The sequence below is a fragment of the Lates calcarifer genome, linkage group LG7_1, assembly GCF_001640805.2.
Source record: "Lates calcarifer isolate ASB-BC8 linkage group LG7_1, TLL_Latcal_v3, whole genome shotgun sequence".
Taxonomy (NCBI): Eukaryota; Metazoa; Chordata; class Actinopteri; family Centropomidae; genus Lates; species Lates calcarifer.
The window spans coordinates 600,523-623,991 of NC_066839.1; the positions used below are offsets into that span (position 1 = coordinate 600,523).

At 44.4% G+C, this 23,469-nt stretch overlaps 2 protein-coding genes across 2 annotated transcripts; one reads left to right on the forward strand and one right to left on the reverse strand.

Moving 5' to 3' along the window:
* Positions 1–3,369, reverse strand: allc (allantoicase). The gene is given in 12 exon segments (XM_018688747.2): positions 1–127; positions 129–269; positions 349–467; positions 547–655; positions 840–913; positions 1,082–1,237; positions 1,325–1,457; positions 1,553–1,632; positions 1,833–1,952; positions 2,542–2,629; positions 2,783–2,833; positions 3,180–3,369. Coding segments are annotated over 12 exon segments (1,203 nt in total). The 5' UTR covers positions 3,273–3,369; the 3' UTR covers positions 1–88.
* Positions 3,370–5,155: 1,786 nt separating this feature from the next.
* On the forward strand, positions 5,156–22,972 carry asap2b (ArfGAP with SH3 domain, ankyrin repeat and PH domain 2b). The gene is given in 30 exon segments (XM_018688742.2): positions 5,156–5,572; positions 5,574–5,636; positions 9,432–9,504; positions 12,178–12,323; positions 12,450–12,524; positions 13,824–13,873; positions 14,034–14,163; positions 14,280–14,365; positions 14,597–14,672; positions 14,849–14,935; positions 15,262–15,365; positions 15,460–15,529; positions 16,698–16,785; positions 16,889–16,937; positions 17,027–17,193; positions 17,825–17,958; positions 18,107–18,163; positions 18,165–18,202; positions 18,285–18,474; positions 18,573–18,658; positions 19,201–19,316; positions 19,580–19,647; positions 20,209–20,316; positions 20,393–20,627; positions 20,759–20,857; positions 20,988–21,237; positions 21,341–21,399; positions 21,496–21,560; positions 21,708–21,827; positions 22,466–22,972. Coding segments are annotated over 30 exon segments (3,027 nt in total). The 5' UTR covers positions 5,156–5,509; the 3' UTR covers positions 22,541–22,972.
* The last annotated feature ends 497 nt before the right edge of the window (positions 22,973–23,469 follow it).

The window sequence follows — 23,469 nt, forward strand, 5'->3', positions numbered from 1 at the left end:
TGTGACTTTGTGTTTTATTTCTTCACTGTATTAAAAACCTTTACGTCCTCTGTGTTTGCAGCACAAGCCGTGATGTGAGTTTGGAGGTTCAGAGTTTGGAGGCTGGTGTCTGCTGATTGGTCGGAGCTTGCAGTGATCGGCGTGGGTCGACCCCAGAGCCGCAGCCGGCTGACGCCTCCATCCGGGGCGATGATGAGACGGACGTGACTGACAGGTCGGGTCAGGGTCAGCTCGGCCTCGCTGTAGAGATGCCTGTGATGAGGACGAAGCTGCAGCACAGAGAAGAAGACAGTGAGGAATCTCTTTATGTGGCAAATAAAAAGAGTTTCACAAACTGTTTGAACCGACCTTCTGAGGGGGGAGGAGGACCTGCCATTTCCCAGACTCCCACCTGGTCCTGATGCACTGAGCCTCCTCCTTAGGGGTCAGAGAACATGCCTCGATCCTGCAGGAGTCTGGGAAGTTACCTGGATGGAAAAACATCAGGTTAAAGTTTCCTGTCAGTGTTACAGGTTTTCTAATGAAGCAGCTGAGACGTCCTTCCACCTTTGAAGTGGTTGGTGTCAACCTCGATGCTGCTGATCACTCCAGGATGACCAAGACGGAACACGGCCCACTCCCAACCAGGAACCTGGAGGATCCCCCTCTGGTCCACCTTCAACACAACAGCAGGGAAACAGTTACCAGGTTCAAACTCAACCTTTACTGATAATCAGATGCAGTGAGGACAGTTTAGAAAACAGGGACATGTTCTGAAAAACATCTTGTCTTCACCTCAAACTGCTGACTGAGAGTTTAGTCTTATTATAAGTTTAAGGTTTGGGTGGTTGTGATCAAACCTTCAGTTCTTTGGGTCTGTCCAGTCTGCGAGCTGTTTCCCATCCATCAGCCATATTGGCAGCTCGACCGAAGCCTGTAAACACATCACACCAGTGTCAGTGGTGTCAGCAGTCCACCGACTGTCTGACAGGAGCAGCACTGACTTAACATCATGTCAACATAAGAAATGAGACTTATTTTCCAGAAACACCATCTGTGAAGATAAAACACTAATGTGCAAATTAATTGCACTGATTCCAACCAATCATGTTGCGTGGATGCCCAAAGTGGGCGTCGCTGTAGCCAAGGCAGACTCCGCCATTGGTCAGAGCCACCAGGTCGACATCCTGACGGGTGGAGACAGACGACCAGTCTCTCTGCCCGACGCCGTACACCCGCAGTCTGGATATCCCTCCATCTGATGACACACACAGTATCACAGGTATTATACAACTGTGTATGTGTGTGTGTGTGTGTGTGTGTGTGTGTGTGTGTGTGTGTGTACCTGGGTACATGTTGAGGCGCAGGTGTGTGACCCTATGGGTGAAGTTGACCTTGAAGTAGTTGTGGCAGCAGTCTGAGTATCCAGGCTGCAGCTCCGACACAGGCACCAGCTCCGGCCACACCTCCGAGCCCAGCTGTCAATGAAACCACACGTCAGCTGCCAGTCGGTCAACTCCACGTTACCATGGTGACCAGCTGGTTGTGGTGACATCCCCACTTTCAGGGTTACCTTGGCGACAGCAGCCAGCTGGCTGTCAGAGGCGGCCATGCCGGTTCGGTCCCCGTCCAGGGTGAAGGTGGGAGGTTCGTCTGGTGAGGAACAGGAACAAAAACAGTTCTTTAGTCTATTTCAGTTTCAGTGTCTGTTTCCAGTGTCAGGATTGTTTTTATGGACGTTGTTTTATGGTTTATACAAGAAGACACCATGTCTTTGTGTCTGTCCTTCCTGTGTCTGGGAATCATTTTGAAACAAGTGTGGAGGATGATGAGTGTAAGACAGAGGTCAGTACCCAGACAGCCGGCCTGGATGGAGACGTAGGGCGAGTGGTTTCCTGTGAAGAAAGACGTGTCGACATCGAAGCCGTAGATCAGCCCTGGTACTCCCAGCTGGATGATGCACCAGTCATGACCTTCGACAGAAACACCAGATAATACTGTGGTGACCCATACTGACACATACAGTACAAAGACTGAGAACCAGTCTGACTGCTGTGTTTGAGTTTTGGTGTCAAAGGCCGAATGAACATTTAAACTTAATTTTTTCAGGTAGTTTTGTTGAGATGTTTGATGTGAGTTGATATTAGTTCATCACAGATGTGATGATATATTCCAGCTGATCAGTGAAGGTAAACAGTATGTCTGAGGCCATGTAGAAACAGTTTGACCACCAGAGGCGCTGACAGTCATTTTACTTTGTAAAATATCTCCAACAGAACATGCTGTATTAATGTAGTCTCATATTTCTGCAACATCAACTTTACAGTCTATTTTTTTATTTATAAGTTGAGGTGTTGAGTATTTGATCTCATGTATAATCAAACAAGGTTTGTTCAAGTTGACTGTAAAAAAACTGTGAAATGAACATGTTGTCATTCTCGTATTTTAAGGGTCTGACATTATTAAAGAGAGATTAATCTGATTTAAGGAGGCTCAAAGAAAAACCTGTTAACATGTTACAGTTTTAACATTAGTTAAATCACCTTGTGTCCAAATACTAACCAGGTATTCTCTTCCTCCTCGTCTCCCATCCATCCATCCACTTTCCAAACTCAGTAAAGGCAGAGGTGATGAACTGTGGTGGCTCTCTCTGAACAAACACACAGACTTTACATGAACTAACAAAGACAAACACCTTCTTCTGGTGTGGTCCAGTCTAAGTTTTTCAGTTGTTGTGCTGCTGGAATAAAAATCTTTCTGTGTTGTTCTGAACTTGACATGGTCATTGATCAGACTGTTTTACCTTCAGCAGGTTTGCAGCAGGAGCGAACCATTCATTTGTAGCAAAGATGACCTGAGACATCAGCAGGAGAAGATGTTGTTACTTCATCAGAAACACAATAAAACATGAACAATACAACAATTCATTCTGATCATAAAGCCTCTGTCATAAACTTGTGATTATTTGAGTTCATACCACCTTAAAAGGATCAATTAAATATGTAATATATAAGGTGTTTTGATTATAATGGGTCACATGTCAGAGACTGACTGACTGAGGCATTATGGGTCAGAGAACATGATCAGCACCAACAGTGTTACTGTTAAACCAAGTCAGGTTAACTGCACCAGGCCCCATGTTCGGTGAAATGTCTGTTGTTCAAACATTAACATGTGTTCTGTGTGTTTCAGTGACTCACCCTCCCTCCCACCGTCTCACAGGCCAGGTCATTAAACTGCAGGAAGTCGGGCTCTGCCGCTGCCCTCGCCGCTGCCCTCCTCTCTGCCATCATGAGTTTTTACTCAGGTTTCCTGTGGAGGGAGAAGAGACGCTGAAGCTGCTGCTCGTCCTGCTGAAGCCTGAAGAATCAGACAGATCCACTGCTGCAGGACAAAGTTCATCGGCTGCTCAGTCACAGACAGCAGTCTGTTTATTTACAGAGGGGGGGTCACTGATTTCATGCACACACATGCACAGATTACACTGCTGTGTTACTGTTAACACACAGCAAACACACTCATGTTGTGATCCTCATTTACCTCACTGTTTACAATAATACACATGAACAATAAGACAACAGGCTGACAGTATCTGCTGCTGACAGGTGTGTGTACTGTAGGTTGTGGTTGAGTCTTTTACATGATTGAACACAAAGAACAAACAGAATAAAAACATCTCAGCACAGATGAAAACAATAGAAGAATAGAATTACTTCTCTTTGTGGTAATTTTCAGTCTCTACAGTCGTTTGATTGACACTGACTTCAAACAGAGACTCTGGTCCAGAAGTTCAAAGGTCAACACAATCAAACAGCTCAGGGAAATATTTCCTCAATAAAAACACACCAGAGTAACCATCCTCTTGTCCATAGAGCAGCTCTGTTAGCGATGTACCTGTCTGAGCAGGTGTGCCATTGTTCCAGGTGGAACATGATGGGACTCAGGCTGATTGTTGGAACTGATGAATACGTTCAGTAGAACCACTGTGAAAAGGAAGAGGTGGACTTTCCTACACCTGAACAGGTGTTTCCTCAGGTGAGTGAAGTGAGAGAACCTTATGTTTCTCAGTGACCACACTGAATAACATCAGTAACATCAGGACTTTAACTAAAGTCAAACAGTCAAAGTGTTAAAGTTCAGCTTCAAGTATCAGAGGTAAAAGTATTCCTCATATCATCAGTCCTCTGAGTGTTGCTGTATTATTGCAGTATTACTGTGTCAGCAGTAGGTGGAGCTACTTTAAAATACTTCATACATTACTTTGTAGTTTGATCTCCAACTGTTTTTATTTGAGTTGAATCTATAATCAATCTATATCCATCATCTGTTATGATGTCATGATATTTTCATGTAAAATCTTCAGCTGTAACTTCAGATGTTAAACTTCTTTTGTGCAGTAAAAGTACATGAAATACATATTTTTTTAAACATGACTACTTTATTTTTTCAGTAAGAACAGTGACAGTAAAGATGACCTGAGTTAATCCAACAACATGTGGCTGTGGCTGAGTTTTTAAATAAACTTTATTCAGACAAAACAAGTCAACAATAACATAAACCAGGAAGTACTTTCAAAATAAAAGCATCAGAAAAACTGTGAGTGTTTGATTTAATCTATGAAGAAAAAAGGTTTTTAATGTGTAAATAGTTTAATATTCTGTTCATATTATCACTAAATATATGAAGACACAAACAGGAAACAACTTCCTGCTTTGATTTCATCACGACTGTAACAGTTGAATAAAGTCAGAGTCTGTTACTGTCTCATGTTTTTCTACAGATTCTACATGAGGACAAATCACTGAGGAACAGGAGGAGGAAAATCAAAATCCTCTGTTCCAAGTTGAAATATGTGCAGTAAAATGCTCTCTAAGGTAAAGAGGATGGACCGTGTCAGAGTGTTGTAGTATCATGTCTTTATACTGGATCTGATTATTTGAATGTTAATACTGAAACATTCACATGAGCAGTAGTTTCATGTTTTATTGTTGGTTCTGTTACAGTAAGTTACACAAAGAAACTTCATGTGTAAAAACTCAAACATCTGCCTCTTCATGCAGTAGAGTATTCATGGAAAGTAACGGAGTAAATGTACTCCGTTACTTCCGGGTTCTGTGATTGTGGTGTCTGGAAACAGCAGCAGAGTGAGAGCTCCTCCTCCCCCTCCCTCCCCTCCCCCCCACCCTCCCTGTGACCCCGCCCTGCTCGGAGCAGCCTCCCCAGGTGTCTGCAGCGGGAGGACGGAGGAATGTGACGGGGACGCTCGGCTCTGTGCTGCGGGGCCTCAGCTTCACCTCCGCGGATCAGACGATGGAAACGAGCCCGGGTCTGTTCAGAGAAGTCTGAAGAAATGAGGAGCAGCTCGACCCGGGACCAGGACAAGATCTTTGGTCGCGGATCTGTGTGAGTCTCGGTCCAGGTGTGGCTGTTTTTACCTGAGGCCGCGGCTCGGACTCTGTCGTGTCTGTTCGGAGAGTTTTAAGCTTCGGGACAGTTTGTTGTGGATCAGGATCAGGATCAGGATCTCACGATGCCGGAGCTCATCTCTGTCACCGAGTTTATCGCAGAGACTAATGAGGACTACAAAGCTCCGAACCACGTCCAGTTTCAGTACCCGGATGTCCCACTGCAGGAACACGGTGGCTGCTCTGGAGGAGGTAACACACTCACACTGTTCACCTGTGGAGGTCCGGGGTTGGTGAGTTTGTTCCAGGCCGTGAACGCAGCACTGTGTGTGTGTGTGTGTGTGTGTGTGTGTGTGTGTGTGTGTGTGTGTGTCAGTAAAAAGGCAGAAAGAGGAAGAGAAAGCAGCACTTCCTGTCCTAACAGCTCAGAGCTGAGCCTCCTCTGTGTTGTAAGAGCTGCAGCGATGATCAGTTAACACTCAGTCACATGAGGAAGTGAGAGGTCAAAGGTCGTGGTCAGAGAGGAGCAGTAAACCCCCCCCTCACTGATCACAGCAGGTTCCTGCAGGCGCTCAGGTTTCCAGGTGTTTTTAAGGCACTTTCGAGGCCCCTGGAGCAGGTTCCAGGTCAGAGGTCCTCAGAGGTTCAGATCATCCAGACTCTGAAACACACGACGCTTCAAACAGGAAGAACTTTATTCATGGTGAAGGAAACAGAGACGAACATCAGCAGAGTCTGACTTCATCAGCTGGTTCATGATCAGATCACATGACCCCAGGTCTGACCTCCAGTCTTTCACTGCCTGTTGAGGGTCAGACCTGTGGTCTCTGGGAGTCAGGTTGTGTTCAGGGTCGTGGCTCAGGTGGATTTAACTGAGGCTCTGAACGCGTCTGTTAGCTTCATGCTAACGTTCAGTTTGAAGCTTTCTGTCTTTATTCAAACACTTCATTCAGTGAGTTAACGTCAGAGATGAACGTCAGGTGACGTTTGGAGAAGCACTTCCTGTCTTCCTCCTCCTCCTGTTGCATGCTGGGACGTTCCCGCCCAGAGGACCCGGGGCGACGAGGCCTCACCCATCTGATCGAGTCCCAACAAGTCTCCATTCACCTCTCCTCCTCTCTCCTCTCTCCTCTTCCTCCTCCTCCTCCTCCTCCTCCTCCTCTCTCCTCTCTCTCCTCCTCCTCCTCCTCTCTCCTCCTCCTCCTCTCTCCTCTCCTCTCTCCTCCTCTCCTCCTCCTCCTCCTCTCCTCCTCTCCTCCTCCTCCTCCTCTCTCCTCCTCTCCTCCTCCTCCTCCCCCCCCCCCCCCCCCCCCCCCCCCCCCCCCCCCCCCCCCCCCCCCCCCCCCCCCCCCCCCTCCTCCTCCTCCTCTCCTCCTCTCTCCTCCTCCTCCTCTCCTCCTCCTCCTCCTCCTCTCTCCTCCTCTCTCCTCTCCTCTCTCCTCTCTCCTCACAGCTGTTTATTCAACAGAAACATCTCTATATATCACTACCAGACTCCATTGACAAAAACAGGGATTTAACCAGGAGCTGCTGGAATACCACTGCCTCCATCTGTTAGTGTGTTTGTTACTGTGTGACTTTCAGTGGAGGAGGAAGTAATCAGATACTTTACATGAGTAAAGTACCACACAGATGGAGTGTGTTATTCCAGCAGCTCAGTAAAAGTTCTGCTGTTGTTTAAGAGGATGTGACAGATTCAGAAAGTGCGAGTCACTCTGAATCTAAAAATATGTTTGATGTTCAGCTCTGACTCAGAAAAGAAGAAGTGCCGACTGTTTTAAAGCATCTTAATCACCAACCTCCTGCACTCACCTGTCCCACCTCCTGCACTCACCTGTCCCACCCTCCTCACCTCCCACCTCCTGCACTCACCTGTCCCACCTCGATCTAAAGATTCAACATGAGTTTAAAAACCTGCTCGACTCGTCTTTAGAAACAAACCTGAGACTCGGTTTGTTGAACCTTCGCTCACAGTCAAACACTAACTTCTACATGTTTCACTCACTGAGTCACTGAGCTGTGACTCACTCAGGTGAAGCTGATAAAACAGGTGAGTGTAGTGAAGTGAGGTGGGCGGGGCTCCATGGATCAGGAGTCCAGGGCTGTTACACACAACCCTTAAAGGTTCCAGGGGTTCTTGGGATTCCCCGGTGCAGGCTTTAAACGTCCCTCGACTTTTCACAGCTCTTTGAAGGATTTCAAGGAGGTGTTGAAGTTTTTACATACGTCCTTGAAAAGTTTCCAGGGTTTCTGGGAACTTCCAAGGGCCCATGAGGAGGTCTTAATGGTCTTAATGGTCCCATCTGGTTTCTCATGAACCTCGAAAGGTTCGCGAAAGGAGCTTTAATGGCAACCCAAGGCTGCAGGGTTTACAGAAGTCCTTGAAACATTTCCAGGGTTTTTAGGAAGTTCTAATGCCCATGGGGAGGTCTTGACGGAGCCATTGGGGTTTCCAAGAACCTTTAAAAGTTTTTAAAGATTCTTTAGGGGGTCTAGGGGTCTAGGCACCCTCTGGGCATTTCATGGCTCCTTGAAGGATTTTACATTGGTATTGATAGGTTTACTGATGTCCTTGAAAGGTCTTGGGCATTCTTTATGTTCCAAAGGTCTTAATGGTTCCACTTGGTTTTTCAAGAATCCTCAAGAGTTTTAAAGATTCTTTAGGGGGTCGTCTGGTCGTCGTGGTCACTTGAAACTCTTTAAAAGATTTTCAGGAGGTCTTGAAGGGCTTACAGAGGTCCTTGAAAGGTTTTCAGGACTCATCAGTGGGTTTCAGGGTCTGCATTCATCCCGAAGAGTCTGTTCTGACAGATTTTCACTCTGCTCTGATGTTTGATGGTTAAAACTCGTCAGGTTTGCGCTGAGCTGCTGCTGAATCACTTTGATTTACAAAGAGGAACATGGATTCACAGAAACACTGAGTGTACATGATCGTCTGACCTCAGTATTTAACTAAAGACGAGAATGATTTAGAAGATTTGTCAGAAACACAAACATCATCATTAACAAACATTTATCTAATTCATCACGTTCTAATCGGTTAAAATCAGCAGAAGCAGCTGAAGTCGTTTGTTTTTATAGTTTAAAGTCTGACTGTGACTCTAACTGTTGTTTTGTTGAATGTCTGCAGGTTTCTGGATACAGGCTGTTTAGATTTCTTCATTTCACTGATCATCCTGTCAGATTTCAACCCTCCTCTGGTTTCTCTTCATTTCTCTGAGGATCCAGAGTCAGAGAAGTTAAAGCAGAAAAATAAAACACGAGAGTCAGTTTCCCTTTTTGGAAATTATGATGAAATAAAACAGGAAACTGTTTAGAAAAAAAACTCTTTGTCAAGTCAGAAAGAACAGAAGTCTCAGAGTCTTTAAACTGTTCATGGTTTTTAATATCGTTTGTTTTCTGAACTTGATTTTCTAATCGTGATGCAGTTCTCAGACGTCAGAGTGTCTTTGAATGCATCACACAAGAGAAAACTGACTAGATGACTAACTTGAATAAAAAGTCTCAGGTTGATTTGTGGAGAGAAGCAGCAGCTGAATCTAAACTGATGATGAGTGTGAAGCCTGAACTCTGGTTTAAATATTTGAAATCAGTCACTGACAGAGAAGTAACTCAGTAACTTTGACCACCTGCTTCTTGTTGTTTGAAAATGATTTTTGTCGCCTCACTGACATCATTATAAACGTCCATGAAGTGAACAGACTGCTGTGAAAGTGAAGCAGTGTAATTATACACATGATGTATTTAGTCTGATTGAACTGTGTAAATGTAGAGGACAGCTGTGGTTAACCAGCTCTCTGTCTGTCTGTATAAATGTTGTGGTTTGGACTTGATGTGCAGTCGATGCTTTAGACGTTAGAGCTGAACAGGCTGATGAAACTCTGCAGGTCGAAGTTTATCATGATCCTGCTGCTCTGTGTTTCATTCACTCTGCAGTGAAATGTATCGACGTACAAACATGGAAACTAAAGCGACTCCTGTCTGCTGCACTGAGCTGTGATGTGATTTCCAGAGTTTTGAGTCCTGATTCTGTGTCTTTGTCCTCAGGCTCTGGACGTGGACCGATCAGTTCTGTACAAGATCAAGAAGTCGGTGAAGTCCATCAACACGTCTGGTCAGAGTGAGTGTTTCAACCTCTTCGCCTCAGTCCATCCAAAAATACCCAGCAGCCCTCACCACGAGGCCTCGCTCACTCTGCTCACACACACACACACACACACACACACACACCACACACACGCACACACAGCTGCACATTCAACATGTCAACATCTGTTACTGAGAGGAAATAAGTTTCAGTCTCTCAGCACGCTGACCTGCTTGGTCTCTGCCTCCTCGTCAGGACCTCAGACTGTCCCTCAGATATCCTAAACATATGTCCTGCACTGTGTATTTCACATCCTCACATTCTTTATTCGCATCGTGCTGTTTGTAAGTGAAAGATAAAAGACTGAGGAGGGACGACCCAAATCCAGATCAGATCCCTGCTAGTATCTGTGCATCATCTGTTTACTCTCAGTTAATTTATTATTTGTTTTGTCCTTTAAATGTCAGAGCACTGTGGAAAACATCTCCTGTTTTATCTAAACAGATTTGACATTTAAGAATCTGGAACCTGAAACGTTTGGCATTTTTGCCCCAAAGATCAACTAATCAATAATCTGAATATTGGCTGGTTAATATTCAGTCGATGAACTGTTCCTGAGTCAACAAAAGTAGAAACTTTTCAGTTTCAAAATCCAGATCATTGAAAAGGTCCTGGAAACCTCCTGGAGAATGTTGGTGCGTTCAGCTGCAGTGTCAGGGTGGATGGTGGGTTTGTGTTCAGACAGGTGGAGTCTCACCTCCAAACATTCCTGTCATACCCACCTCCTGTCCCAGCATGCCGAGGGAGAGGGACGCCCGCCTCCACCTCCCTGTCTGATCGTCTGAGGAACCACACAGAGGAGAAAAACAAACGACTGAATCTTCACCGTCACAAAGCGTTTGGTGTCAGAACAGAATCTGATAAAAACTGAAGACGTTTGTATCAGAGAGGAGGCGACACGTCTGTTATCAGCTGTAAACAGCCGAGTCTCAAAACCAGGAACAACATGTTTAATACACTGCAGGGTATAAACAGTCAGTATAAACAGTCAGTCAGTCACAAACAGTCAGTATAAACAGTCAGTAAAACAGTCAGTAACAGTCAGTACAGTCAGTACAGTCAGTAACAGTCAGTCAGTACAGTCAGTAACAGTCAGTATAAACAGTCAGTAACAAACAGTCAGTAACAAACAGTCAGTAACAGTCAAACAGTCAGTATAAACAGTCAGTAACAAACAGTCAGTATAAACAGTCAGTATAAACAGTCAGTAACAAACAGTCAGTATAAACAGTCAGTAACAAACAGTCAGTATAAACAGTCAGTAACAAACAGTCAGTATAAACAGTCAGTAACATAACAGTCAGTAACAAACAGTCAGTAACAGTAGTAAAACAGTCAGTATAAACAGTCAGTAACAAACAGTCTAATGGAAACAGACCTGATAGACTTCAGTTTGTTAAAAACTCACAGAGTTCTTTTTCTTTTTTTTCCTGCACATTTCTCTGCTCACACACTCGTCGAGACACAACACACATCACAAACATGCAGAGAAACACATGCTGATATAAAAGATAAAAACTGTGTTATTCTTCCACCAACAGACTAAAATATCCAGTAGAAAATACTGTGTCTTTTAATCTATTTCATCTAAAAAAATCAAGTCACAGTTTCCCTTCAGATGTTTCGTTTTGTTTGACCAACAGGTCTGAAACTGAGATACAAACGTCCACAATGTTGTTTCACAATACAAGACAACACAAAGTCAAAAACAAAACAAAACGAGGTGTGAATCAGACACAGAGCGATTAATCAGTGGGCTGATCAATAGATGATATTCATCTTCTATTCATAAAAGTTTGAACAGAGTTCAGTTTTCTGATGAGCTGTGGACAACAACAGTTTGACATCACCACAAACTACATCCTCCTGAACCAACACAAAGTTCTGTAGCTGTGTAAATCAGAGAGGTTTTAAAAAATGTTAGTTATCCTTTTAAAAGAAGTTAAACAGTGAAATGAAGTTAAACCAGTGTTAATTTTCCCCTGAACCACAGACTGTTCAGTGATCAGCTGATTCATGTGTTCACTCTGTGCCGTGTGGATCGACAACAGTTTCACTTCCTGTAACAGACGGTCGTTCTCCTCAACATCGCTTTCATTTTTCACTCTCAGGAGGATTTCTCTTTGTTCCTCTTCACTCTCACTCTGGTTTTGTTGCAGCAGCTGAGGTTCACCACCACAGAGGCATGATGGGAAATGATGACAGAGAGTGGAGAGGTCTCACTCTGCTGCACATTTTAAAGTCTGAAGATGTGATACATCTGATTCTTCTGAGCCGTAAACTCACACTGCAGCTCCAACTGTGGATTAATCCACTGCTGAAGAAAGTCCCTGACACACGCTTTTTATATTTCCTCTTGTTTGATAAAAACTACACTGAGCAGCTGTTTGAGGAAATAACAGAGTCTTTTTAATGAAACTATAAATATGCTGTAAATAAAGCCGTTCGTCTGTCCCATTCTTGTGAACGAGATATCTCAGTAACACTTTGAGGGAATTTCTTCAAATTTGGCCCAAACATTCACTTGGACTCAGTGACGAACTCATTATATTTTGGTGGTGAAAGATCCAAATTCGAGGTTGCTGTGACCTCACATGTTTTCGACCATAACTCCAACCTGTTTCATCCGTTTCCCATGTGTTTCAGATCATGTGGACAATGAGGAGCAGTACATCCAGTCCATGGAGAAGTTTGGAGATAACTTAGTTTGCAGGGACGACGCTGAGGTTGGTTCCGCCTTCCTCAAGTTCGCCGTTTTCACTAAAGAGCTGTCTGCGCTCTTCAAAAACCTGGTGAGGAACTGGCTTCATACAAACACAACAATCTACACATTGAACTCTTATTAGGATTTAACACAGAGCAGTTTTTCCTCTCTGACTGTTGATGCGTGGGTTTTAACTCGACTCGTCTGTTTGCAGCTGCAAAACATGAACAACATCATCACCTTTCCTCTGGACAGTCTGCTGAAGGGAGACCTGAAAGGAGTGAAAGGGGTTTGTGTTTCTGTTTCCTCTGTCACTCTGAGAGCTTCCCCTCAGTCTCAGTTAAAGGGTTTTGAAAAGCTTTGAATTCATTTCCCTCAAAACTAAAGGCCTCAGAAGGTCTTAGCCAAAGGTCTTGAACATGTTTTCTGGCTGTAGACAGGAACATTATTATGACTTCTGTCTGTCAGGAGACAGTTTGTTGGAATCATTGACTCGTGTCGGATAAAGCTCAATGATTTTAGTCTCTTTGTGGTCGAACAGGAATCAGCCTGTTCAGTAATTCATACATAGGTTCAGGTTACGTTTTTTAGGAAGTATTGTTATTTACTGCTGGAAGTACAGAGAAAGACATCTGTCCATTGTCAATGCATCACATCCCCTTTGTTCATGTCTCAGTGTTGTTGTCAGAAACATCAAAACTGACTTTTAAGTCTTTTTAAGTCTGATTTCTGAGATGCACTTTTTAGATCTTGATGGGTTTTAACTTAACATTTTAACCCAGATCAAGTATTTTAGTCATCAGATGTCTTGATCTGAAGGTTTCAGAGAAACCAGCTGAGCAGATGTCAACAACAGAAGATGGTGAAAACTCCCATGATCCCTCACTACGTTATGACATCATTAAACTTTGTCAGTTGTTATCGATTGAAAGAAACTGACACACAGTGTGTTTGATAAATAAATGTTGAACCTATTGTTTTTAGTCATGACTGTCCTGCAGAAACCCTCTCATATTGTGGCCTCAGCTGACGAGTATTTTGTTATTATCAATTAATGTGACAGTTATTTTCATAATAATTGATGAATCAGAAAATAAAGAAAAATGTCCAGATTCGACATGACGTCTTAGTCAGTGTAGAGATTCAGTTACTATAACATTAAAACAGAGAAAACCTTCAAAATCAAGAAACTTAAACGAGGGAAAAGTTTAGTTTTCACTCAAAAAATGACTAAAACCATTAGTTCTGGGTCCTGGTGGTGAAGAAGCTGCAGTAAATGTCTTTCTGCTGTTTTTATAATCTGTTTCTCTTCTTCCTTTGGGATGTTTTTCAGTTGAATTTTTTTTCTAGTTTAGAATAAAGAACAGTAATACAAACTAAAATCTGTCCTCAGGTGTGAAGGACTCCGTTCCCTCCTGTTTTTATCAGTTAAAACTTCACACACTGATTATCTTGTAGAAATGTTTCCTGACTGACTCACAGGTCAAAGTCCTCTCTGTCTGTCTGTCTGTCTGTTTGTTGTGAGTCAGAGCTGCGATCTGATTGGTCGGAGCTAAGACTAATTATGTGACGTCTTTGCCTCCGTCAGGATCTGAAGAAGCCGTTCGATAAAGCCTGGAAGGATTACGAGACCAAACTGTGAGAAAAACTAAATCAGTTTCTGAACCAAATAAAACCTCTGCTGCAGATTCAAATAAATAATAAACAACTCAAATAACAGATTTCAAGCTTTTACATTTGAATATTTTAACACATGACGCAGCATTCATCAAGATCCTTTGACCTTTGACCTGTGCAGAGCAAAGATCGAGAAGGAGAAGAGGGAGCACGCCAAGCAGCACGGGATGATTCGCACTGAGTTCAGCGGAGGAGAAATCGCAGAGGAGATGGAGAAGGAGAGACAACTCTTTCAGCTGCAGATGTGTGAGGTCAGGTCATACAGAGGTCAAAGGTCACCTGATTTATTCATTTTAAAAATCACATTGGTGGAATTAATATGAGAGTTACAGAAGATGATGAATTAGTGTCTGGTTTCTCTCTGCAGTATCTCCTCAAAGTGAACGAGATCAAAACGAAGAAAGGCATCGACTTCCTCCAGAACCTCATCAAGTATTTTCACGCTCAGTGCAAGTACGTCACAAAAAAACACCCAGAACGTGTTCAGTCAGACAGAACCAGCAGAGGTCATCTGTTATTCAGTATCTGTGCAGAAACATCAAAGAATAATAAGGTCCACCTTAAATAACATAGTCTGGGATTAATCTGAAATCTATATTCTTGGTCATTTTATTCTGTTTATTTTAAAACATTAGCATTTATTTTAGAGTTAAACTTGAGTGTTTTCTCTGTGTGTATGTTCAGTTTCTTCCAGGACGGACTGAAAGCTGTGGAAAGTCTGAGACCCTCAGTAGAGAAACTGGCCACAGACCTGACCGCGGTGAGGAGGAGGGTTTAGACATGATCCCATTTTAATATAAAACTGAACGAGATCATTCTGCATGAGGGGAAACTTTCAGCACATTTCACCTCTAATTCTTTATCATTTTAATGCTGATGTTTTTTTACAGTGTGGTTCTTCCACCACTGATTTCTGTCTCTTCCTCTGTTCATCAGATTAAACAGAGTCAGGATGGAGAGAGGAAGCAGTTGACTCAGCTCCGAGACGTCCTGAAGGCCTCACTGCAGTCTGAACAGAAAGAGGTGGGACACCAACGCAAATCAAGATCAGATGAGACCTGAATGTTTATCAGTGAAAAAACTCAAACACTCAAAGTTACAAGGAGAGACGTCAACTACAACTCCCAGGATGCATTTCAATAAGAAACATCCAATCATCAAATTAGTTTTAGATGATTTCAAGAAAACAATTTTTAATGAAATGCCCAGACCTCACTCCTGTTCCTCAGAGGACGAACCCTTCAGATTTTAATGACGCCACGATTTTCCTCTAGCACCACCCTCAGGACAAACTTTACATCGCATATAAATGTGAAGGTTAACCTCAGGTTTGTGTCGTGTTTTCTCAGGACTCTCAGGCGAAGCAGAACGCAGGTTACAGCCTCCATCAGCTGCAAGGAAACAAAGCCTACGGCACCGAATACTCCGGAGTCCTCTACAAGAAGAGTGAGGGGTGAGTGAATTCAGCGTCCCAGAATCCATCAGGAAGATAACTTCATCATCATGTGTGTTGTCATTAACACGTATGTGAACTCTCTCCTCCTCAGACTGAGGAAGGTGTGGCAGAAGAGGAAGTGCTCGGTGAGGAACGGTTTCCTCACCATCTGCCACGGCACGGTAAGACGCCAGATCCTCCTCTCCTATTGGTTCCTCCTGCATGACAAGCTCCCGCCCTCCTGCCTGCATGTCCAATCAGAAGTCTCCGTATGGGCTCAGCTGGGGATAAATTTTTAAATTTAGCTTCTTATTATTCCTTTTCCTTCTTTTTTTGTTCCTTCTGTCTTTTATTTTGAAGTATTTGAACGAAGAGTCAAACGGCCAATCAGGACAGAGCAAGCAGCAGAGGAAGAGAAAAAGGAGGAGAAGGAAGAGCATAAGGAAAAGGATGAAAGAGAGAAGGGTGGGAAGAAGACGAGCTGTGGTTTAATTCGGGGGCGGTTTCTTTGATTTCCCTTGTTTCTGCTTCAGCTTCAGGATCTTTCTGTTACAAACAACAAATACACATGTTCACATTTCATGATCAGCAGGAACAAAATCTACAAGATATAGTGATGTTTGTTGACAGTGATGTGGACATTCCTGCTCCTCAGAGGATGACCTTAATTATTCTGGTGATCTACAGTTTTTTTCCTGTAACACAGTTTTCAGGACAAAATTTATATTTAAATTCAAGAATGATGAAATGTTCTGACCTTATTCCTGATCGTCAGAGGATGAACCCTTTGGATGTTTAATGACTCCTGACATGATCTTTCCTTCAGCACCTGCTGTGCACAGTTCTCTGACATTTGTTGTGGACATTCATTATCCTCAGAGGGTGGTTTGTAAAGACTCAGATGTTAGTCGACACTAACGTGACGCTAACACCAGCGAATAAATCTGAGACAACTTTCAGATGTGAACCACAACCAAACAATGGAGAGTACAGATCTGATCTCTATTAGATCTACCCCTTCCAATGGTTCCATTGGTTCTTGATTCCAGGTCCACAGTCCAGGGGCTGGAACAGCAAGGTACCATCACCAGGCCCCAGGGGTCAGACAACCTGAGGGTCCTGGAGCTGGAATAAGGGGTTAAAAGGTCTGGTGGGGGTTTGTAGGACTTTGAAATCAGCCCAGAACCGCTCAGGAAACCAGTGGAGAGAGGCCAGAATAAGGCTAATTAGGGTTAGTGCTAATCTGGCCTCCATGTTAGTTTAATATATCTGCTCTGTAAAATTCCTGTTTTTGTCAATGGAGCCTGGTACTGATACAGATTTATCTTTTCCCTGCTCCTTGTCTCGCAGCCTAACAGACCTCCAGCCAAACTGAACCTGCTCACCTGCCAGGTGAAGAGGAACCCGGATGAGAAGAAGAGCTTCGACCTGTTCTCACGTAGGCTGCAGAGTCATCCTGTTCACAGTCACACTGACATGTTGTGTTGATGTTGTTGTGTTGTCTGATTTAACCTGACGTCTCCTGTGTTTCCCTCCGTCAGACGACAGAACCTACCACTTCCAGGCCGAGGACGAGGCGGAGTGTCAGGTGTAAGTAGGGTTGGGGTTAGGACGGTGTCGGAGTGTGATGTTGTGTTTGTGTAGCTGGGTATTGGTGTATGATGTTGTGTTCTGTGTAGCTGGGTGTCGGTGCTGCAGAACAGTAAGGAGGAGGCTCTGAACAAAGCCTTCAAAGGAGACCAGGACGAAGGAGAGAACAACATCGTCCAGGAGCTGACCAAGGCCATCGTCGGAGAGGTGAAGAGGATGAGCGGCAACGACGGCTGCTGCGACTGTGGAGCGCCTGGTCAGTACTACTGCTTACTACTGCTACTGTTACTGTCACTGTACTACCACTATAAGTATTAATACCACTACTTCCACTGCTGATACTTCTGGTACTACTACTACTACTATCAGTACTGTTGTTACAGCAGATGTTTCTGTTACTGCTGCTGCTGCTACAACTGTGGAGCTACTGGTCAGTACTACCACTACTACACTACTACTGCAGTACTGTGTGCTCTTGTTACTGCTGCTGCTTCTGTTTGCACACATTCAGTTCCTGTTACTTCTTCTGTTACTACTTCTGCTATGCCTGAAACTTCCGCTACTGCTGCTAATACTGCTGCTACTCAAAGCAGAGATTGTTACAGATTCAGAGACTGTACTCAGAGTAGCAGCAGTGCTGCAGTAGTACCTCTCAGAGACTGATGTGTGTACTTTTCAGGCATTCCTCAGCTGCTGGTCCGACCAGTTTCTGTAGCAGGAAGATGTTAACACTGAGAGTTTCAGTGTCACAGCTGCAGGAAGTGAACAGGTGTCAGTCACCTCCTCCACCTGTGGTTTACCTGAGAGAGTCTCTGCAGCTGATGGATGTTTGTGTTTTAAATGACTGTATTAACCTCCCCCCGACTCCCACCTGGTCCTCCCCCCAGCCCCCACCTGGCTGTCCACCAACCTTGGTGTGCTGATCTGCATCGAGTGCTCTGGGATCCACAGAGAGATGGGGGTCCACTACTCCAGGATACAGAGTCTGGACCTGGATGTCCTGGGAACCTCTGAGCTGCTGGTGAGTCCACTTTTATTTTACATCAGGTCTCGTGACAGTTTGAGTTGTTGATTGATCTGAGCAGGAGACTGAGGATGTGAATGTTTGAGTCCAGGAAACGTCAGCACTGATGCGATCCACCTGACATTTTGTGTTTGTTGTGTTTTAGTTGGCGAAGAATGTGGGAAACGCCAGCTTCAATGAGATTATGGAGGCAGATCTGTCGACAGCAGGACGTCACCAAACCTAATCCGAGCAGCGACATGTGAGTGACAGGCTGGTTCACAGAGAAACGATCAGAGAGGAAGGAAAACAGTGATTAAACTCCGACTGTCTCTGGTTTCTAGGCAGATGAGGAAGGACTACATCACAGCCAAGTACACCGAGAAGCGTTTTGCTCGGCGGCGTTGTGCTGATGCCGCGTCCAGGCTGCAGGTTTTATACGAGGCCGTCAGGAACAGGGACATCCTGTCTCTGATCCAGGTCTACGCCGAGGGGGTGGACCTGATGGAGGCCATCCCTCAGCCCAATGAACACGTACGACCACAGTAATTCACAGTCGTCTGATGGGCCATCAGCTCTGTCTGCATGAGGCTTTCACTGACAAGTCTGTTTGTTCTGTTTGTTCTCAACAGGAACCTGGAGAGACGGTGCTCCACCTGGCCGTCCGAATGGTCGACAGGAACTCCCTCCACATCGTCGACTTCTTGGCTCAGAACAGGTGAGTGCTGCACATCAGGACTGTCAGGAAAAAGGCTTTCAGAGAGAGAAGTGTCAGACTTTTTTATTCTTCCACACCGCAGACAGCTGCAGCAGGAGACGTTATGTTTTTCAGGTCGTCCGTCCTATCCCCATGAACCTGATGAATTAGGAACATCTCGAGGGAATTTCTTTGGTAAAACGTTCATTTGGACTTGAGGCAAACTGATCAGAATTCGGTTGTCAAAGGTTACTGTGACCTCGCAAAACATGTTTTTAACTTCAACTGGACCAGACCTTTCTCCTCCAGCTTCCTCCCACAGTCCAAACACATGCAGGTTAACTGGTGACTCCAAATTGCCTGTAGGTGTGAATGGTTGTTTGTCTCTGTATGTATGTCTGTGATGGACCAGTGATCTGTCCAGGGTGTACCCCGATAGGCTGTAGATAATGGATGAATGGACTGGTTGGTGGAGCAACAACCACGAGTCTGTAATTCTAGTTTTTGCTGTTAGTCAGATCATTACTGTAACGATCAGTGACTCACCTGTGTGTGTGTTTCAGTGCGAACCTGGACAAGCAGACGACCAGAGGAAGCACAGCTCTGCATTACTGCTGCCTGACCGACAACAGCGAGTGTCTCAAACTGCTGCTGAGAGGAAAAGCCTCAACCTCCATCAGTAAGAACTCAGACAGGAGATAAAACCGTCTTCTGCACAGGACGTAGTAATTGAGTAATTCATGGTCTCCATTGGCTGAATCTTGGATAAATCAACTTTTCATCTTTTGTATCAACAGATGATCTAAGAGTAGTAAACTGGTCCATTAAACACAGAGTTTTCTGATGTATAAAGGCAGATAGCATCGCTGCTAACATTTAGCTTTGTTTCTTCCAGTCTCAGTTTTTAGTGAAATTCTTTGTTTTGTTAATTTTCCTCCTTAGCAAACGAAGCAGGAGAGACGGCGCTGGACATCGCCAGACGCCTCCGACACACTCAGTGTGAAGAACTGGTGAGATCAAACTCTTCACTTTCTTCCTTTTAAATGAGTTTTATACGAGCTGCTTGTTCAGTTTAGTGTTGTCTCATTAGCACAGAGGCTGTTTTCAGTTTTATAACTTAACATTTTGTGTGAGCAGTAAAAGACTAAACTGAACCAAAAACTGAGTGAACAAATAGAGTTTAAAGTAAAATAAACTCAGTCTGACTAAACTTAATTGAACCTGAGTAAATTACACAACATTGAACTTTGAACAATAAAATAAAGGAAAAGAAAACTTGAATGAAAGAAATCAAAGCTACAGTGGCTAGGCTAAAACTGATCTAAGATTTATTTCATAACTAATACTAAGCGAACATCACAATAAACCTACATTACATTTACATACATTTAAACACTGAAACTTTAGAATTAATTCATTTTTGTGTCGGTGTAACGAAACAATCTGAATATAAAGGTTCATTTATCAGCTTCTTTTTGACGACCATGAAATGCAGCAGAAAGGTCAGAAAAAGACAGTAAGTGGACCTTTGAGTTGACTTATTTTTTTACAGTTTCATGATGTATTTTCAGTTGACTCAGGCTCAGACCGGAAAGTTTAATGTCCACGTTCACGTCGAGTACGAGTGGCGTCTCCAGAACGAGGACCTGGACGAGAGCGAGGACGAGATGGAGGACAAGGTGAGGTGGTTTTTATCTAACGGACTGAAACCAGGAGTAGAGACGTTCAGGATGTGTAACTGTCTTTTCCCTGCAGCCCATCCCGAACCGTCGTGAGGAGCGTCCGGTCAGCTGCATCGTGCCCGGCAGCGGCCCCATGCAGCCCAACCTGACGGCACTGGCCCGGGACGCCGCCTGCCTGGTCCGGGACAAACACAGGCCTCAGGTCCCCAGCACCATCATCAGCAACGAGACCTACGGCACCATGCTGGACCTGAACCTGCCGCCACCGGGACCGACGCCCCCGCTGCCCCCCCGAGCTCCACACAGAGGTCAGAGGATGGTGGGGGGGTCGGTTCATTCTGTATCGTATTGTGTGTGTGTGTGTGTGTGTGTGCGGGGGGAGAGGGGGTGAGACTGCGAAGATGTTGAGACATGTGGTTCTGCCCCCCCGACCCCCCAGGTCACGGTAAACCTCCTGCCGTGGACACCGTTGGAAGACAGAGGTCGTCCTCTGACCCCCCCAACCCTCAAACCCCTGAGAGGAACTCCTCCATGTACGGTGAGTGTCACTTCCTGTCAGCTCCACACTGACAACGACCAGCGGCCATTTTGTGTCTGACTGTAGTTGTTTGCTGTGACTTTGAAGCAGCTCCACAGAAACTCTCCTCTGATCTCTGCTCCTCTCCCAGTTCTCCCAGCTGCTCCTCCTCCAGTGAACAAGAAGCCCAGTGTGATGGACGCCAAGCCTGTGTCGGCCAGGAACACCCCCCTCCCCCCTCTGCCTCCTCCACCGGCACCGGCAATCCCACCTCCACCCTCCATCCCACCACCACCCCACTACAAAGCTCCACCTCTGCCCCCTCCAGTCCCCAGCCACCAGACCAGACCATCAGGACCACCGGGACCCAAGTCTCCCAAGTCTCCCAAATCACCCACCGGGTACGTACTGAACTGTACTGGTCTGTACTGAACTGTACTGGTCTGTACTGGTCAGATTAGTTTGGTATCAGTCTGGGAGTTTTAATATTTTTTCTGATTTCAGGTCAGTGAAGCGTCCTCCACAGAGACCTCCTGTCAGGACTCCATCTGTGGACAAACGAGGTACACACACACACACACACACACACACACACACACACACACACACACCCCAACCTGGTAACAGGTGTTTAACTCTGTCGTCTTGTTTCTCTGCAGGTTCTCAGTCCAAGTCTCCTCAGACTCCAACTCCTCCAACACCCAAACCCAGAACTGCTTTCTCTGTAAGTCCTCAAACACAACAGCAGCACAGACAGAGGTCAGAGGTCAGAGGTCACTGCTGACAGTGGCATACAGTCCAGCAGCTCTCAGTGAACTAAACCCGTGACTGAACTGTGTGTGTGTGTGTGTGTGTGTGTGTGTGTGTGTAGAAGCTCAAGCCTCAGAGAGTGAAGGCCATCTACAACTGTTCGGCTGATAATCCAGACGAGCTGACGTTCACTGAGGGGGAGGTGATCGTGGTGGAGGGGGAGGAGGACAGCGAGTGGTGGGTGAGTGAGACGACGTGTTGTCAAAACCTGGGTCTTATTTTTTCTGTTTTTAGGTGTAAATGACTGATAGAGACAAAACTGTTTGGAATCGGTGCAGCACTGATCAAGAATGGTGAACCAGACCAGACTCCATTGACAAAAACAGGAATTTTACTGAGCAGAACTCAGGAGCTGCTGGAACACCACTTTGTTTGTTTGTTTGTGTTACTGTGTGACTTTCAGTGGTGGAAGAAGTAATCAGATACTTTACTGAGGTAAAAGTACCACACAGTAACACAGACACACTAACAGATGGAGGCAGTGGTATTCCAGCAGCTCCTGGTTAAATCCCTGTTTTTGTCAATGGAGTCTGGTAGTGATATATAGAGCTGTTTGTGGTTAAACTAAAAGGATCTTCCTCTTTAATAAAAAGCTCTGTCTCTGTAGGAATCCTATCATCATGTTGTCAGACACTGAGGGAAATGAATAAATGAATGTAAAGGATGTAAAAGAATGTAAAATGCTGTTTATACATTTATTTATTTATTTATACTTACGTCATTCTTTGTCCCTCATATAAGAGGTTTTACTAAATAATGAAATGGGAAGTGAAAGTTTCTTCTTTGGTTTAATTAAAGTTCGTCTCTGTTGTTTCTCAGATCGGTCACATTGAAGCAGATCCAAGCAGACGAGGAGTGTTTCCTCTCACCTTCGTCCACTTCATCACAGAGTGACGTCTGGTGTGAGCGGAGACGATTCACACCTCCTCCTCCTCCTCCTCCTCCTCCTTCTCCTTCTCCTTCGAATCAATGAGGAAACTCGAGTCCGACCTGAGATCCAAACAGACTGAAGCTCCTTCTCCTTCGCTCAGACTTTTCTTCTCAGTCGTTGATTCTGTGGAAATGTGTTTAATGATGCAGCAGGAATAAAAACTCACAGTGTTCAGCCATGTTTCTGCTGCTGGCATCAAACCTGTGACGTGACAAACACTCTGTGTTTTCTGTCTCTGCTCTGATGACGCATGTTTTGACTGGAAATTATTATTATTTTTATAGTTTTAACTTTGCTGAAAGGTTGCAGGGAAACTCACTATATTATCCACTTTGATTTTACTCGTGTTCTTTAAACGCCCCGTGTCATTAAAAACATGTGAAATGAACCTTTAACCCTCTGGTCGAGTGTTTCTCTGATTCTTCATCGTGTTTTCAGCTCGTCTGTACCGTCCCCGTGAACCTGGTGTCTCAGCATCACCCTGAAGGAATCTCTCCCTCAGTTGGACAGATGAACTGATTAGAATTTGGTGGTCAAAGGTCAAAGGTCAAAGGTCAAAGTCACTGCGACCGCACGAAATGTTTCAAATGTCTTGTTATGTTCGACTAAAATCTAAAGATATTCAGTTTACAGTGAAATAAAACAATGTTTGAACAGGGCAACACACAGTCTGTTCAGGAGTATTTTTTAAATTGTTATTTTTTCATACAGAAAATGACAGCTTTTGTAATTTTATTTAGTCTAATAATAATAATAATAATAATAACAGACAAAGAAACAACAATACAGAAACATATTTTTCTTTCATGCTGATAAATGTCGAGTAATTAATGACTTCTGATGACTTCTTTTTACTTTTTTTAAACTTTTGAAGTCAAATTTTTAAATTACA